The sequence below is a fragment of the Laccaria bicolor genome, genomic scaffold (assembly GCF_000143565.1).
Source record: "Laccaria bicolor S238N-H82 LACBIscaffold_20 genomic scaffold, whole genome shotgun sequence".
Classification (NCBI taxonomy): Eukaryota; Fungi; Basidiomycota; class Agaricomycetes; order Agaricales; family Hydnangiaceae; genus Laccaria; species Laccaria bicolor.
Window position 1 is genome coordinate 357940 of NW_001889891.1, and position 15806 is coordinate 373745.

The 15806-nt window shown below is 49.1% G+C and overlaps 5 protein-coding genes across 5 annotated transcripts; 2 read left to right on the forward strand and 3 right to left on the reverse strand.

Moving 5' to 3' along the window:
* Positions 1-56: 56 nt before the first annotated feature.
* On the forward strand, positions 57-3144 carry LACBIDRAFT_294724 (uncharacterized protein; the record flags this gene model as incomplete). The annotated part of the gene is made up of 6 exons (XM_001883231.1): positions 57-138; positions 188-396; positions 456-1655; positions 1718-2150; positions 2197-2624; positions 2674-3144. 6 exons carry the CDS (start codon positions 57-59, stop codon positions 2980-2982), a joined length of 2661 nt encoding a protein of 886 aa, XP_001883266.1. The 3' UTR covers positions 2983-3144.
* A 1815-nt stretch (positions 3145-4959) lies between these two features.
* Positions 4960-6868, reverse strand: LACBIDRAFT_185358 (glycoside hydrolase family 5 protein). The gene is made up of 10 exons (XM_001883330.1): positions 6710-6868; positions 6490-6653; positions 6283-6428; positions 6204-6225; positions 6115-6147; positions 5950-6063; positions 5853-5898; positions 5766-5794; positions 5565-5709; positions 4960-5509 (listed from the first exon to the last, which is right to left on the reverse strand). Exons 1-10 carry the CDS (start codon positions 6851-6853, stop codon positions 5066-5068), a joined length of 1287 nt encoding a protein of 428 aa, XP_001883365.1. The 5' UTR covers positions 6854-6868; the 3' UTR covers positions 4960-5065.
* Positions 6869-7161: 293 nt separating this feature from the next.
* Positions 7162-9919, reverse strand: LACBIDRAFT_294726 (uncharacterized protein; the record flags this gene model as incomplete). The annotated part of the gene is made up of 9 exons (XM_001883331.1): positions 7162-7221; positions 7337-7379; positions 7678-7699; positions 7912-8239; positions 8298-8725; positions 8779-8817; positions 8866-8880; positions 8939-9534; positions 9582-9919. The coding sequence occupies 9 exons, from the start codon at positions 9917-9919 to the stop codon at positions 7162-7164; spliced, it is 1869 nt and encodes a 622-aa protein (XP_001883366.1).
* A 225-nt stretch (positions 9920-10144) lies between these two features.
* LACBIDRAFT_329180 (uncharacterized protein) lies at positions 10145-12945 on the forward strand (the record flags this gene model as incomplete). Its single annotated transcript, XM_001883232.1, has 10 exons — positions 10145-10220; positions 10352-10464; positions 10496-10609; positions 10650-11081; positions 11227-11484; positions 11685-11745; positions 11789-11837; positions 12296-12458; positions 12896-12908; positions 12935-12945. The coding sequence occupies 10 exons, from the start codon at positions 10145-10147 to the stop codon at positions 12943-12945; spliced, it is 1290 nt and encodes a 429-aa protein (XP_001883267.1).
* An 803-nt stretch (positions 12946-13748) lies between these two features.
* LACBIDRAFT_294727 (uncharacterized protein) lies at positions 13749-14657 on the reverse strand (the record flags this gene model as incomplete). The annotated part of the gene is made up of 4 exons (XM_001883332.1): positions 13749-14000; positions 14051-14182; positions 14231-14557; positions 14616-14657. 4 exons carry the CDS (start codon positions 14655-14657, stop codon positions 13884-13886), a joined length of 618 nt encoding a protein of 205 aa, XP_001883367.1. The 3' UTR covers positions 13749-13883.
* Positions 14658-15806: the final 1149 nt, after the last annotated feature.

Genomic DNA, 15806 nt, shown 5'->3' on the forward strand with positions numbered 1-15806 from the left:
CCTTTTACAACCAGAGCAATATAACTTGTTACCTTCTGTTCAAGTCGTAGACAGCGATGTCAGACGACGACATCCAATTCCTGGGCTCAAAGCCTGTCGAAAGAGCCGCCATGAGGAATGCCCACCGCCCTGTTACGGGTGAGATTCCCTTGCTTCTCATTCACTTCTATAAGGCTCATCTTTGTAGGAATCGGGCTTCACATTGAGAGATCGAGCAATACCCCAGCATATGGGATGGTATTCCGCAGAGCTAGCACGAGCGTCATTCACATTGGTCGGAGACCAGGAACTGATCCAGACCGAAGGTCTCAAGATATCGAGGATGGGAACGCCATGTTCCGATGCGCCGTCGTCAGTCGTAAGCATGCAAAGATCGCACTTTCCGACAGCGGCCATGTACGTTTCCCACTACCCTCTAATTCTTATCATTGTCTTGTCTTACTTTATACTTACAGGCATACCTTATCGATTTGGGCTCGCACCATGGAACTCACGTTCGCAAGCGGGGTGAAGGGACTTCCAAGATCCTCAAGCCTGAGACACCTGCACTGCTTACTGACGGCGATGTCGTCACTTTTGGCAAGGCAGTGGGCAAGGGTGAGGAATGCGTGCGGCCCATCACGGCAAGGGTGGAACTTCTATATGGCGCCCAGGCCCTGTCATCCATCAAGCCTCTAGTCGTCCCCTCCTCTTCCACTAACTCTTCCCCCTTGTCGTCGTCGGACCGATCAAGCAATAAGACTACGGGACGTTATGGCGTTCATTCCTCCCCTTCATCGTCCGATGACTCATCCGCGCCCAACTCTGACCAATATTCAGACATTGAAGAGATCCCCGCACCGGCGTCAGCAGTGAAAGTAGCTTCCCCCGACCACGACGATGGGCACATTGGCAGGGCTTTTGAGGTGTTGAAACATCTTTTACCCCCTTCACATACGCCATGCACCCCTATCCGAGGCCGATCGCCCGCAATCGAGCTTTTTGATTCTCCCTCGCGAACCCGCTGGTTAAATCCTCCCCCACACCCTAGCTTCCCGTCCCGCTGGCCAACCCCTCCTCCCCTCCAACCCTCGTCACCCAGCTATTTCCAGCACTCTCCACCTTACAGTCCTCGTTCGCTGAGCTGGCCTGACTCGCCCAGCCCACCTTTCTCCAACTACGATCCTGTTGGCTTTGATGCCTCACAGCATGACATTTTCGAGGCAGGCAGCAATAGGTCTTGCTTGTCCTCGCCTATGGATCTTGCCAGTCCGTCTCCTGGACCCCTCATCTCGGTTCTTCCCCCTGTGGAACCATCTATGGTTGGGGCGTGGCCGGCGTCTCGTTCCTCTGTCTCCAGTGCCCCTGGTACACCTGAGCCAGAGTCCCATTCTACGAACCAGCCAGAATCTCTTAGTGTGTCATCGGAACAGGTTCAGAGTCTCGGAGGAGAACAGAAGGAGGCTGTGCTTTCTGAAAGCCATGAGCAGGTTGCTGCGGCTGTTGAGCCTCCGGCATCGTTGGCTGAAAGTGACGATCTCTATGCGCCTGCCAAGGCTCCTGAAGAAGTCGTCAAGCAACCTGAACCCGCAGGAGCAGGGTTCATGCCTATGTGTGAGGTTGAGCCTATCATTGCTGAGCTAAATGCTCTGAAGACAAATTTACATAATCTTCAGGTATCGTATTCCTTTCTTTTTCACATCTCCATCTTCTGACAGCAATATCAAAAAAAAAATAGAACGACGTTACAGCGCTGCAGAAACAACGCCGCCAGCCGCGACCACGGTATAACAACACCCACGACATGCACACGCTCGAAGAAAAGGTTTCGGACTTTGACGATCGGCTTTTGGACGTTGACTCAAAGTACATCACGCTGGCTGATCAAGTGGAGGGGATGATGCATATTGATATACCGGATCTGCTATCGCAGATTGAGGCGCTGCAGGACCAGGCGGAGAATGTGACGCATGTTGATATTGCGGATTTGCAGGATCAGGTGGATGTGCTTGAGGAGGCGCAGGCTGCGTTGCGTTCTGAGTGTGAGAAGGCGAACAAGGATAAGGAGGAAATGAAACTGAAGACGAAGAGGGAGGAGGAAGAGGCAAAGCCTTTTGGGGAGAGGGAAGATGTGAAGAGTTGTTTGCAGACTATGAGGGATATGGTTGATGGTATGCCATTCATTCATTGGTGAAGGACTGAACTGACGTTGAACAGAAATACGAAATCTTCGAGATCGGGCGGAGAAGCAGACGACGGCGGATCTTGAAGCTGTACGAAAGATACGGGATGAGATGGTTACTTGTCAGGCCGAGACGTCTGGGTACCGGGATGAGGTTGAGGTTTATTGGGATGAGACGTCTTGCTATCGGAATGATGCGGATGATTATCGGGCTGACGCTGAGGCTTGTCGGGATGATGTGTTGGCTTATAGGGATGAGATGAGGTTTTGTCGGGATGCAGTGATAGCTCATCGGGATGAGGCGATGGCCCATCTGAACCAGACGAGGGTGTATCGGAATGAGACGCTGGCGCACCGGGATGGGACGATGCTTTATTGCAACCAGACGTTGGCCAATATCGCTGCTCGGGAAGAGGTGATGGCGGCCCAGAACACTAACACGGCGGTAGCTGCTGCTGCAGAGGTATGCATCCTTTGATTCTTGCTGTACTAACATCGTTGACCGTCCTCAGACTACACCCGTTCTTACGTCGTTGAAGCGGAAGCGCGATGATACGGACGAGAACGAGGTTGGGGATGAGGTTCAGAGTGACGCAGTGAGGATAGTTGCCGTTGCCGTTGGGCCAGATGGTGATGATGCTGTGATGAAGGAGGAGAAAGCTGCTCCTCTGGCTGATTCATCCACGTCTAAACCGACGCCTGCAGACGGTCCACGGCGTCCCAGGAAGCGGGCGCGAAAGTTTGCAAAGGCATTCGTGCAGACCGCTACTGCTGTTACGCTGGGAGCTGTGGTTACTTGGTCGGCGTTGGCTTTTAGCTGAGCCCCTCTCAAACCCCACAAAGTTGGGCTTGAACTTGCCAGGAGTGCTATGAAGGCGAGAAGAACAGTTTGTTGTATGTATGTTTTAGGTTTTACTATGCGAGTATGTTGTAATACTATTGTACTTACGTGTTGTATGTTCCAATGCAAATTTTATGGGTTCATTGTCCACAGGGAAGTCGATTGATGGAAAAGTCATAGTAAAGTGGGGGAGATATGGTACATCAATAGAAATGCAGCGAGATACTACGTAAGAAGCACGGCAGCGACAGTGAGAGAATTAGGGGGAGCCTGAGAGTCAAGAACCATCAGAGGTTCGCTGATGAACAGTGGCCTGCCTGCTCCTCTCCATCTTCTCCTTTGTGAGATAGTATACAGAAATCAAAGGATGGAACCCCCTCGTTGGATCTTGCGGTTTCTGGCAATTCCGATTCGCTGTAGATGATGATGAGGTCGGATCCGGATCGCATTGGTGTTCTTGGTTGTAGTAAATCTCTGCGTCTGAAGAGGAGCTCGCCGAGAAAACTGACAAGACCTTCTTGCGGCATTGCTCGAATATGCCAGTTTTCCGACGCCCGTGGTCTGGCACCACCTCATCCAAAGGACTTGTTAACTGAACTGCATCGTCATTCGGATTATCGTCATCCACAACGCCGAGCCCGGGACTTTGCCGTTGTTCCCATTGTCGTAAAACACGGAGATAAACATCAGATTCAAATATATCCACGAGCTTTCGTTCGATTTCCTCGTCAGATCCAAAGTCGAACTTGTGCATGGCATGAATAACCTGTCGGTCGAGCTTGCGTCCGTCAAGTGGTTGACGAACAGGAAGATGGTTGGGAGCAGGACCACTGAACCCATGGACCATCCACGGGTGGCAGGTCACTTCCGAGAGAGAAGCCCGCTTCTCTCGAGATACTTTCAACATTCGAGAAAGAAGGTCCTTGCACTCTTCATCCGGCTCGATAAGTTGAACAATGACATCGCAGGTGAAAAAGAAGACTCACGAGGACTCAACGAGGCTGGAAACTTCAAGCTGCCTCGCCTCATCTTGGCCTGCAACGCAGCAGGGTTTTCGTCATCCCAAGGGACGCCACCACAGACCATAGTATAGAGTACCACCCCAAAACTCCAAACATCCACCTCAGGCCCAGTATAAGGTGCAGCGTTCAAAAGCTCAGGGGCCGGGAAATACGAAGAACCGCAGAATGTCGAGAGGTGATCATTGGGGTCGTACAAATTTGAAAGACCAAAATCAGTGATTTTAGCCTTCCCGCTCGGTGAGATCAGGATATTCTCGAGTTTGACGTCTGGATGAAAGAAAAAAATCAGTAACGAACAAGCACACGAGTGTAATGTACCTCGATGGACGATATTATTCATGTGGCAATACTCGAGAGCGCTTCCAATCTGACGCGCAACTTTTCTTGCCAGGCGCTCGCTAAAGTGGCCATGGGTTATGATGTAGTCAAGCAGCTGGACACTGTCCTGCGCGTGTCCAAAGACCAGATAGTGGTGATGATTATCGACCACTTTCTCAAGCATTTCGCAAATATAGGGGTGATGAAGCAGGTTAACAAGAGCGGCTTCGCGAAGAATGTGCTTTTCTCTTTCCATATCATGATAGGCCAGGCGAGAGGCAATGGGCGGTGGATCGACACCTTTGACCTCAATAGGAGGGTAGAATCGAGGCACGATCTTGACAGCAACCTTGAAAAAGTGTGAGCTCCCTTCTAGTAAAGCAGCGGAACTCAAGACAGACCTTATCTCCAGTGATCTTATGGGTGGCGAGGATGACCTTTCCAGTACTTCCAAATCCTAGCGTTCCCCCAAGCCTATAATGGTCAAGCATTACTGCAAGCACTAGACAAGGAGCAGGTTCAGGCGGGGGATGGACGATAGACGGTGGACGCTGAGGGGAACAGCCTTCATGATGTGCAGATTTGTAGTTGCTCCTGCGCTTTGCTGTGTTTATATTGTGGTCATTCCATGCAAAGAATACAGTGTGTAGTTAACGAAAGTGTGATTAGAGTGGTGATAATTAAATAACGACTTGAATGTTCCTTCAATCAGTACTCAGTCCTTCAGTCACAGATGTGAGGATACTGATAATTGGTGGGGTTCTGTGGAATCCAACCATACGCCAACCCAGCCTTGTAGGACCATTCGTCCGCGTTCTCTGCCTTCCACGTCCACTGGATCCATCCCTGCGACTTCTCAAACGACATGGCTTGCGCCTCCCAGGTCTTTGCGAGGGATGTCTTATAGCTCGAACTGAAGGTGGACGCTTTTCCTGTCAGACCATCGCAGGAGCCAACACGCGACTGGGAAGTGCCAGGATACGACCCATCGTACCGCGACCCTACATCACGACCTGTCTTGCCGTCACGACTATTGAGGTACTTTGCACAATCAGTCATCGAAGGGGTCCATTCGCCAACTACCACCGCCAACCGCTCGCTAGAGTGTAGTGAGTTTCCGAAATCGCAGGCAGCACGAATGTGTTGACTTTGAGACCATTGATTCTCCTGTCATGGCTCGAATTAGTCAAATCTAAGTTAAGATATTCGCGGGGAACCTCACAGTGGGTGAAAATATCTGGTAGTGGTGGGTATCCAACACAACGCCTTGATAGTGGGGGGCAGTCATAAAATTGTTCCATGAATCCAGAGGCTGGAAGGCATCGTGGATGACCGAGACGGCGTTCCCCGGCTGTCCCTTGGGATTCCTACGACGATCCCGCCTATGAGTAGCTATCACGAGTGTGCACTTGATTGAACCTACCGAATGCGTTCGTAGCTGTCTTTCCAGTACTAATCAAGCGAAAGAGAGATCAAAACGAGAATACAATAAACTCGGTGAAATACAGACCTGCTTGGTGGTGTGGATAACATCCTGCCCTTTGAACCCTGCGGGCCTATGATGACTTGATGAGAATGAATATGAATCAATGTTACTTGATACGCACTCGTTCAATGGGGCGATAGCAGCCACAACTCCAGTCTGATCTTTGAACATGAAAGCAATTTGCTCAATGATCGCATTGCTTCGGTCGACATTTGATTGAGCTGTGTGCCATTGACTGTATGCTCAATTAGCCACAATGACGCCAAACAGCTGGATATATGCGCACGGATAGTCCTTCTTCTGACCAGAATTATCAAATCTGGAAAGAAAGCAATATCAGCACGTTAAATAAAGAGCGTAATAGAAAGTACAAACCCGTTCTGACTGCCAGGGGCGCCTATATGCGTGCAAATGTTGGTTAAATCGGCAAGAGAATGGTTTCGGTGAAGCATACCGTGGAGATCGACAATGACCTTGAGGTCACGTTTCCTGGCCCAATTCACCGCCTTGCGAAGGTATGGTAGTTGACCTTTAACGTAAGGCTCTCCAGCAGAGGTCTCGAATGCCCAGTATCCGATTGGGAGACGGACATGATTGAGTCTGTAGGGAGGCGATAGTGGGCGTCAAGCCAACTCTCAAGAAAGAAAGACCTGAAACATACCCAGCAGCAGCAATTTCCTCGAAGTCCTGTTCGGTTATCCAGGTATTCCAATGCTCCTCAAGAGTGGCGAGGGCCACATCGTGATCTTGATACTGACCGAAGGTCCACTCGTCAATGATCTTCGGGTTGCCGGTGTTATCGAAAAGAGAGGGCGTTATCCATGGCTGGCAATCGCGTCATCTGTTAACATCGATTTAAAGAGCGAACATTGCCGACAAACCTCAAGCACAAGCCAGCCACCCAAGTTGACCCCGCGGATTTTCTGGGTCTCGTAAGGGAACCCTGTAGTGAGGGCCCGAATGGCGGGAAGCAAAGTGGAGAGGGAGATGAGAGAGGCTGCGAACGCGCGAGTTAGCCTGACCATGGCGAAAGGGATGAGGGGGAATAAAAGAGTGTGGGCGTAAAAGACAGTGAGATTCAGCGGGAACGAACGTGGGGGGAACCAAGTCGTAAGGAAAGAGAAAACGCGGTGGTCGAGCCTTATATACGCACCAAGCAGACCCTAACTTGGTAAGTCCCAATTGGTGCAATGGTGGTGCATAAAATTAGCGCAATTCGGTTGAGTGCTCGGGAACGTATCGGTAGAACATTCCTGCTCCCAACTGTGGGTATTCGTCCGTGTCGACAGCCATCTGAAGAGTGCCGATGCACATTGCATGATTTGTTGGAGCTTTAAACGCGACAGAAGACGCGGTGGTAAAGGTTGGGCTTCGCGTCGTCCGACTCGTGGTTCTACAATGTTTCGGTCACGTGACGCAAATGATGACATGCACAATGTGATGACATCGAACCAAGTTTTCCAATTAGTTTCGCCTCATTCCATAATTTGCTGACCAGCGCCGCACACCTTCTTATCTTTACTCTTCCAATTGATCAGCAACTTGACATTCCTGTAAAATGTTGTTATTGGACGAATCGAAACGCATCAAATTGATTGCTTCTTGAGGTCCTCTCCAATCCGATTGGAGATGACCAAGCTGGCGGGGTCAAAATTTAGTGTGACGCCTAAATGCAGTTGTGCTACGCAGTGCACCACCACTCGTTGCCACTGTTAACTTGCGATCAGCCGACTGACCAGCAGACCCCACCCCCGACCAGGCTGGCAGGGCTCACGATTAAAACCTACTTCGAGGAGCCACCGGCACTGGGTCCCTCAACTGGCGACTAAACTCGCCGCGACCCACTTACTTACCGACCTCGACCGTCTGATCTGCAAAAGAATACAGCACACTACAGACACAGGGCGAACAGCCTGAGTAACACATGCAGCACAACTCAAAAGCCACAGTGAGCGCAACAACTTGGGATGAAGGTACACCTCGACTGCCTCAAAAATACTGAGGACATCAGAGCGTACTTTGCAATATATATCATCAAAAAAATCCTACATATGTATTTGTGATACAATATGGGCATTTCAACCTTTTGTCTTGGGGGGGGGCGGATAGACACCAGGTTTCTCCTGATCTGCCAAAGTTAGGGGATTTTCGTCAAAAACAGTGCTAGAGCCAGAGCTTTGACGAGAATGACCACCGGAAATCTTATCCGTTACAGCCGCGCTCATTTCGTCCCATAGCTCTTTCTCAAGTTGTTGGAGAATAGTGACCTCAACGCCCACTCGAGGAGGAGTCCAAGCGAATAAAACCCCATGTGAGCCGGGCAACTTGATATCGATATCAAGAAGGCTGCCGAGCCTGTCACAGCACCAACAGCACTTTTTGCCGACAGCAATGGCTTTCTCAAATGTCGCCTGTATCCAGGGATTCATTAGACGTGTGCAGAAAAAGAAAGGACAACAAACAACATACCGGCTCAATGAATTCTTTGAGAAGACGAAGAGTGGCGTCCTCAATCTGATTCCCATAATTGACGGAAGGTGAGCCGGGGGAGAAATATTTAAGAAGCCCCATAAGCGTCGCTTCTGCATGAGTGGTACCAGTGAACGTCGCCATTGTGTAGTTTTTCCTGATAATATTCTCAATGGAGGTGCGGGCTTCAGACGATGAGGCGGGTCGTTTAAGGAAGAATTCCTTGACGAAGTCCTCAACAGTCATGAGATCGGGGTGTCTCGGGGTAACCTCTACTAAGCCGACACGCAGAGTTGGGGCGATTTGTCGACGATTTTTATCCAAGAGACTTTGTGCGGCGGCATGCCATGCGACGATGGCCTGCAGGTGGCGAAGGACTTGTTGCCCATCGCTTTCGTTGGGCTCTCTCCGCATTTCGGCAAGTTCATCTCAAAAGCGGCCCTTTCAGTTTATTTCAGAGAAAAAATGTAAGCAAACTCACCTTGTTGCCCATCACTTTCGTCGGGCTCTCTCCGCATTTCTGCAAATTCATCTCAAAAGCGGCCCTTTCAGTTAATATTCAACTCACCAGGTTCGGCATCACCTGCATTTTTGCGCGTAAACCATGAGATGAGGGAGGAAAAAACGATAACTTTACATACCGCGCCTATTCAATGGAGCAGGGAGGTCGAACGCATGTGCCAGTGACGTCCTGGTTAGAAGGGTCTTTACGATACCCTCCTTCCAATGCACGTACGCATGCAGACAGTAACACCAATTATGAATATCGTTTAGCCCCCTGGTCTCTTTATCGGTCTCCCCCTTCTCTCGCGCTAACTTCGTCCAGCTTGTTGTGAATTCCAGCTGCTGGAGGATATACGCGAGAAGCCAGGCCCAGCTCCGCAAGGTGGCGTTTGAGAACTCCCATTGAGTGACAGGTCGCCCGTGAATCCCTATCGTTCTCTCCCTCAATCCGTCAAGTACATCGGGGGGGAAGTCTACAAGTGCCCATTGTGGGCGTTCTATCCACCGAACATCATCGAGTTCTTGACTGAGAGGAGTCCAGTCGAAAATCTTCTGGCTCACACTCACATCCCAACATCCCTTGTCTTGAAATACGCGTTTGGACAACTTCCGGAAACAGCGCCTGACGATGAAGAGGCAGAACGAACGGAATTGGCCCTTAACATTTGGATCATACGAGTCTATAGCGGCCCAAACGTCGGCTATGTGCTGAGGGAGCTTCGCGTTCTTGTTCCTTTAGACAGTTAGGATTACACAAAGGGAGATGGCCAACAGAAGTACCCTTTCACCACCTGCTCGAATGTCCCACTTGACTTCATAATCTCTTCCACTCCAAGTTCGGAAATGTCGGTGGAGCCAGAAGGATTTTGAGTCACGACCAAGGTCCGTAACTCTTCATCGAACAAGCTACCAGTAACAGCGATGACTCTTCTAGCTTCTGCATCATCTTTGCTGCCACAGGTAAGGAGAGTAGCCAAGTGACGTAGAAAAGCTGGGGCCTCTTTCTCTCTCTGTCGGCTGGTAGGGGGATGTCGCCTCTTCATAGCGTGGAGAATTGATGTAAGCGTCTGGATGCGTCGCTCGACGAGGTCGAAATCTGTGTTTGGAGAGGTCTGCATAAGAGTGGTATAATTGGGAGATTGAGTTGAGATTGAAAGCAAATTGGGAGTTCAACGTTCAAAGTTAAGAGGGCTTTCGACTACTGATGTACTGATGGCCCGCCGATTTAACAGGATCTCCCGGATCTCAACTGTTTTAGGAAGGAGCACGTGACCACGTGATGTTTGTCCATGTCAATGTTCACAATTTCTTGTTCCTCAGCGTTCTTTGACAACATCTGACGAATGAAAGCCACACCCGACGACGCATCATCAACCTTCTCGTATGACGGCGAAGGAGTTCCTGACACATTTAGCCTCTGTGAGCTGAGAAACGTTGTCAACTCCCACTTCAACGAAATCTGCACTATCGCGAAATTAGCAGAAGGAGGCTATCACAAGGTATACATCGCTCCTTGCCCTTTTGTTGTCTCACACATTCACGATTTTTAGGTCTACGATATATTGAAGGACGATGGAACCTCCATTGGAGTTGTCCGCGTCGCGCTCCTGCATTCCCAAAAGATAAGCTTGAGTCAGAGGTTTGCCGTGTCGCTAGAGTTTCTGTGTGTATTTTACCAATAATGTTGATATCAGGTCGCAACCCTCAAATACCTGGCTGCGCACACAGTCATCCCAGTGCTGAAGGTGTTCGCATGGGATTCGAACGCGGCTAATCCAGTTGGTGCGGAATACATGATCATGGAGAAAGTGGGTACGAGACAAGTACACAACTTCATTACTGACATAGTACATCTTGAAGCTTCCAGGAGTCTCTGCTGACGACGTATGGGAGAGCCTTGCGATGCATGTGAAGGAACGTGTAGTGCTCCAAGTTGCTGAATATCTCATGGCCATGTTTGCACTCCGTTTCGAGACCGCGGGCTCACTCTATATTTCTTCAGATGAAGTTGTCGTTGGTCCTATCATTAGTACACCATTTTATCGTGCTCTCGATGGTGTTGTTCGCCTGCCCCAGGGCCTTTCACCTGATGACACCCACCGTGGCCCCTTCTCTACTACAACCGAATATCTTCAGAGCTACACCCACGCGGAGCTGCAATTTATCTCTCAACACTACTCAATTGCACTACAGGAACTCGATGGAGAGAATGAAGAGTTAGCTATTCGCCATTTAGAAGATGCACAGCGTATCCTGCAGAAGACTCTTGACTTATGTGCCGTCTATCCAGGCAACATTCAAATACATGACCCGGAAAATCGATCCCCAAAGCCATTTTCCCTGCGACTTGACGATTTTCGACTCTGAAACATCAGGGTATGTCCACATCTCTTTTACTGCCGCAGACGCTCAATCATGATAACAGATCGATGAAATTACTGGTCGCGTAACCGGATTGATTGACTTCGAGGGAACCACGATCGCGCCTTTGTGGGAATGCGCGTTCCTTCCGCGATGGCTCCAACATCCCGCCGATCCAGAAGCGACCTATGAAGGAGGAGACGAGGAGACAAGACAAGCCTTACGTGCGATTTTTATGGATAAGGTCGGGAATGGGCAATGGGCTGTGCTATATGAGCTTGGGAAGCCTTTCAGGCAGCTGTGCGATCGGTTACATTTCAGGGTTGGCGTCTGGCTAAGTCTGGAATCATGGGTTGATGAGAGGCTGGCTTGGGCAAAAGATCATCCAGGCATTGGGTATCCTGAATCGGAGGTGCCTTGATCTTTCATTCTCAATTACTGGTCTGATGACTTTGCTTGTACTTGAGTGCTTGAGCCTCATCTGACCATTACCTGGAACGTCATCTTCGTAATGATCATAAGCAATTTGGCAAAGCTGTTTCTACGGGTTTCTCAACCCGAGCAACCTCCGAAAACCGTGGAGGTGAGCGACCACATGTCGATTTGACCTGACTGTTGACTCTCAGTAAAAAGCAAAGTCAAGCAAAATAGCACAAAGTCAGAGGTCAGTCAAGTGTACGTCACACATCTGTAATTTTTACGCCACCCTTCCCTCAAACTTCCCTTGGCAACAAATGGGAGATGAGTTTAGTCATAGGTTAGTATCAACTTCGTCATACTTTTTCTACACATGGCTATGCCAAGAATTTTTGTCTAGCTGAGGCCTCTGAGGCTGCAGGCTGCGGTGCATTGGACTTAGAAACGTTGCGAGTTGAAAGTCACATGATTGCTTCGTTGAAAAGTTATTTTGACGTTTGAACCTGTTTGAACTTGACCTTGTCACTTCGACGACCAGCCCCGCACGCTCTTCCTCAACTGCTCAATTGACGACTCTGGCCGCTGGCGAACCAGCTACACCCAAGGACCTCCTCGTCGACAGATTCCACTCCTTTGCAGATGTATGCAACGCACAAAACGAGCACACGAGGATACCACCATCGCGAATGACTCCCCTATGAAACGAAGGTCATTAGCCCCCAACATGCCGTCACTGCCTCCGACTTCCATCCGTTACACGAAAATGCGACGGCGATCCAACGAAGTGTTACATTGGAACCAGGCTTACCGACGACACAGTCGACGCTCTTTGGCTGGACGGCCCACCATCACCACCACCAAAACATGGCGAGCGCAGAGGTAATCCTCGTCAACAACCGCATTCTCAACGCCCCCTGCTCAAATCCAGGTGGCGCACTCATCGACTCCCTCTCTTCGCTCCCCATTTCCCGTGCAGATGGGATGGCGACGACTCGGTCTCGGATGCGGAGGATTTGACGGATATTGGATGTGGTAATGGACCGCTCAACGACGAGCTCGACGGTGTTGTTGGAGCACTTGAATGGACTCGACATGCTGCAGAGGGCCTTTTATTCCGACATGATCCTGAGACCCTCTTCTTATTCTAGTGCCGAAAACCCAAGTATTCCTCTCCCCCCTACTATACTTAGTTTCATGCCTACTACATGTATCCTCTGAAATACTTTAAGTAGCCAAATATAATTTGATTCAGCCTATTTGCTATCCTGAATTGGGCCCAAGCAGCAATGACTGGGATGTGACTATTGTATGACTAGTACATGACTGAGTGTAAGACTAATATATGACTATTGTAGTACGAGCGTAGTCAGAAACGCTTAAAAAAAACGACATTTAGTCAGACAGCCTCTAATTGGTGACTTTCTCGTGACTAACGTCTGACTTCGCTATTTACTGAGGTTGACTTGTCATGACTAGTCAATGACCGGCACATCACAACGTTTTGCGGCAACCCGCCACCCAAATAGCGTATACCGACTCGACGGCGGGTCCCTTACATATATTCCTTTTCAGGTTTCTGAACACTTCCAAAATCAGTAAAACCTGCGAATTAGTGGTGACTAAACGTGGTGCGATGTGCGCATCCATCAATGTAAGATAAAATCCATTGTCGCCAACTATACTACTTTGATGGAGTGTTATCAGCTGACGGTGGTCAACAGCATCTTCTTTAGGACCTTCTGCGTAAATGACGTAAAGGGCGCAGTACCCTCTATGTACAATGGTGGCTCTATGGCTGCGAAGGCATTTACCGTCATGGAGGGAACCTCTCGATTCTGATCTTGCAGCATCTGTAGAGGCGCTGGGTATTTTGGTGTTTGGATATATGCACTGGACGTCTAAAATTCTGAGACATTTTGGTCCCGGGTATGAGGAGGTGAAGCCTGATTGCGTCGTGCGATTTGGAGCCCCTGAACATAAGAAGAGCTGGTACAAGAGTTGTACGTCCATTTTCATTTGTCAACGTTGCTTGCTAACGGCAATTAAGTTCAGCTCGTTATTGGTGTATCGACGATATCAGTTGTTAGTATTGGCTGCGCTCTCGCCAGATATCATGCTAATTCTTAGTGCTTTGGATCCTTGCAATGTTTTGTCCCTTACTGAAGTTTTCGTTAACATATTTTTCTTTTCGAAGCTCAAGCTCCTGCTCCCACAGACAGTCCACGACGACATGCAGGCAACAAGAAAATCTATACATCGCTGCATGCATAACACGACATTTTCGTTGCAGTCATATCTCGATCCCTAGAGGACCCTATCAAAATCGAACCTCTTCCAATTGAATTTGCCCCATGCCATAATCTGCTGACCAGCACCGCACACCTTCTTATGCTTACTCTTCCAATCAGCAACTTGACATTCCTGTAGAATGTTATCATTGTAAGGATCGAAATGCATTAAAATAGGCTCACTTTACTGCAATATCTCAAGGTACAACTCGAGCAGTGGAGTTCTGCGGATTTGTTGCAAACGGGACAAAGGCTTGATTGCTTCTTGAGGTCCTCTCCAATCTTCATAAAGCTGGCGAGGTCACAATTGAAGGACTAAAATCGAATGATTTCAACTATCAACAAACGCAACACAACACCTACCTTGACGGAGGACGCATCTTCAAGTCTGATACCCACCTGCCCATCCGCAAATTGATGTTGATGAGCGTGACTGATTGACATCGTTCGCCCGACTCTAATATTCATAGACGCGACTTCCTCATTGTTGTCGAGATGGAAAGCAACAAGGAATTTGTGCCCCTCCAAATCTTTGACATTGAACATCGGCCGTATCCAGGGAATAACCTCAACAATTTCGACAAGCAGGCACCAGTGCACTGCGGGTGAGTATCCGAATCCGCGTTCTTCGTAGTACGTCAGGTCGATGTCGTTCTCTTCTGGGAGGCGCCTAAAAGTCGGGAAATGAAGCTGTTCAGTGGTGATTTGCCAGTTAGTGTTTTCCTGGTGTCTCAATGAAGATACGGACTTTGTCTTCGACGTTGACTGGACGTATAGGTTTGGACGACATAGTTGGGTGGAGCCTTTGGAGGTCAAGTGGAAGTCCTTTATTATTATTGCCATGCTTGGTCGGCGAGGCACTTGTGCTTATACATACATCCAATCTCGGCTGTCTAAGCCATATATGGTTTGTATGCCCCAGTGGAAGTTGAGTGGAAGGCTTGGAAGTCCTTTCTTTACGTTGAACGCGTCTCGTCACGGTCACGTCGATGCCACGTGTAACACTAACGCACGCCCAATATTACTCTCCTCTCGATTCGTCAACCACAACTTTGGGCAAAATATCAATTGAGGTACGTGGTGTCGAACATTAGACATTTGACCACCCGCGTAGGATGTGATTTGGGCGTTTCAGAATTGAATGAGCGTCAGCACGCCGTCGAAAGAGTTTTGGAGATTGGACGAAGTCAAGTGCAGAGAATCTGTGTTCCCCACCTTTCTCGTGATCAAGTTCGCATAGTATTCGAAGATCCAGAGGTGCAAGCGAGTCCTCGTTCGTCTCATTATAATTTCTTTTGGAAAAGTCAAGGAATTTTGAAAGGCTATAATAAATTAATAATAGAAGACATCTCAACGGCAACGGCGAAAAATCATGTACTTGCTTAAATTTTTGTGAGGCGCGAGCCTTATTTTTTTTTTTTCAGCCAGCGCTTTTCGATTTTATTGTGCAGTGGAGATTGTCCTGCGGCTTGATGGGATCTTCCTTCCGTGCCGGCGTCAAGTGCCAATCTGACTCCGTGGAAGCAAATGGATGAACTCCATGTGTCGTTTATAAATAACAGCGGAGACTTGAAAGACAATAGAAGACAATTGCCAACAGTCTCCGTCAAGTGGGGGAGTTGTTCTGCGATCTTCCGTTCGTTCGTCCCGACCAAAAAGTTCGATGTCAAGATTGTGTCAAGACTGTAGTCTGTCGGACAGGCGAGCGTGGGCTAACCCAAAACGGGAGATCAGTTGTGTCTCCGAAAAAGGCAAGTTGACTTTCAGGCACGGTGTTGTGATTGGCTGTTTGTGAAAATTCGTGGTTGCCTTGTTATTCTGCGGTTCATCATTTTTTGTTCCCTCCCTCAGCCTGATAGAAACACGAGGCGGACCAGTACACGAGGCGTGCGCATTCAGAGATAACTCATTAGGGGCCCGCTGCCTACACACTATAATC

Coding starts and splice junctions, on each gene's coding strand:
- LACBIDRAFT_185358 (XM_001883330.1), bottom strand. CDS start 6,853: ATGGTCAGGCTAACTCGCGCGTTCGCAGCCTCTCTCATCTCCCTCTCC. Junction 6,654..6,709: donor GTGGCTGGCTTGTGCTTGAG/GTTTGTCGGCAA, acceptor CGCGATTGCCAG/CCATGGATAACGCCCTCTCT. Junction 6,429..6,489: donor GAGGAAATTGCTGCTGCTGG/GTATGTTTCAGG, acceptor GCCTCCCTACAG/ACTCAATCATGTCCGTCTCC.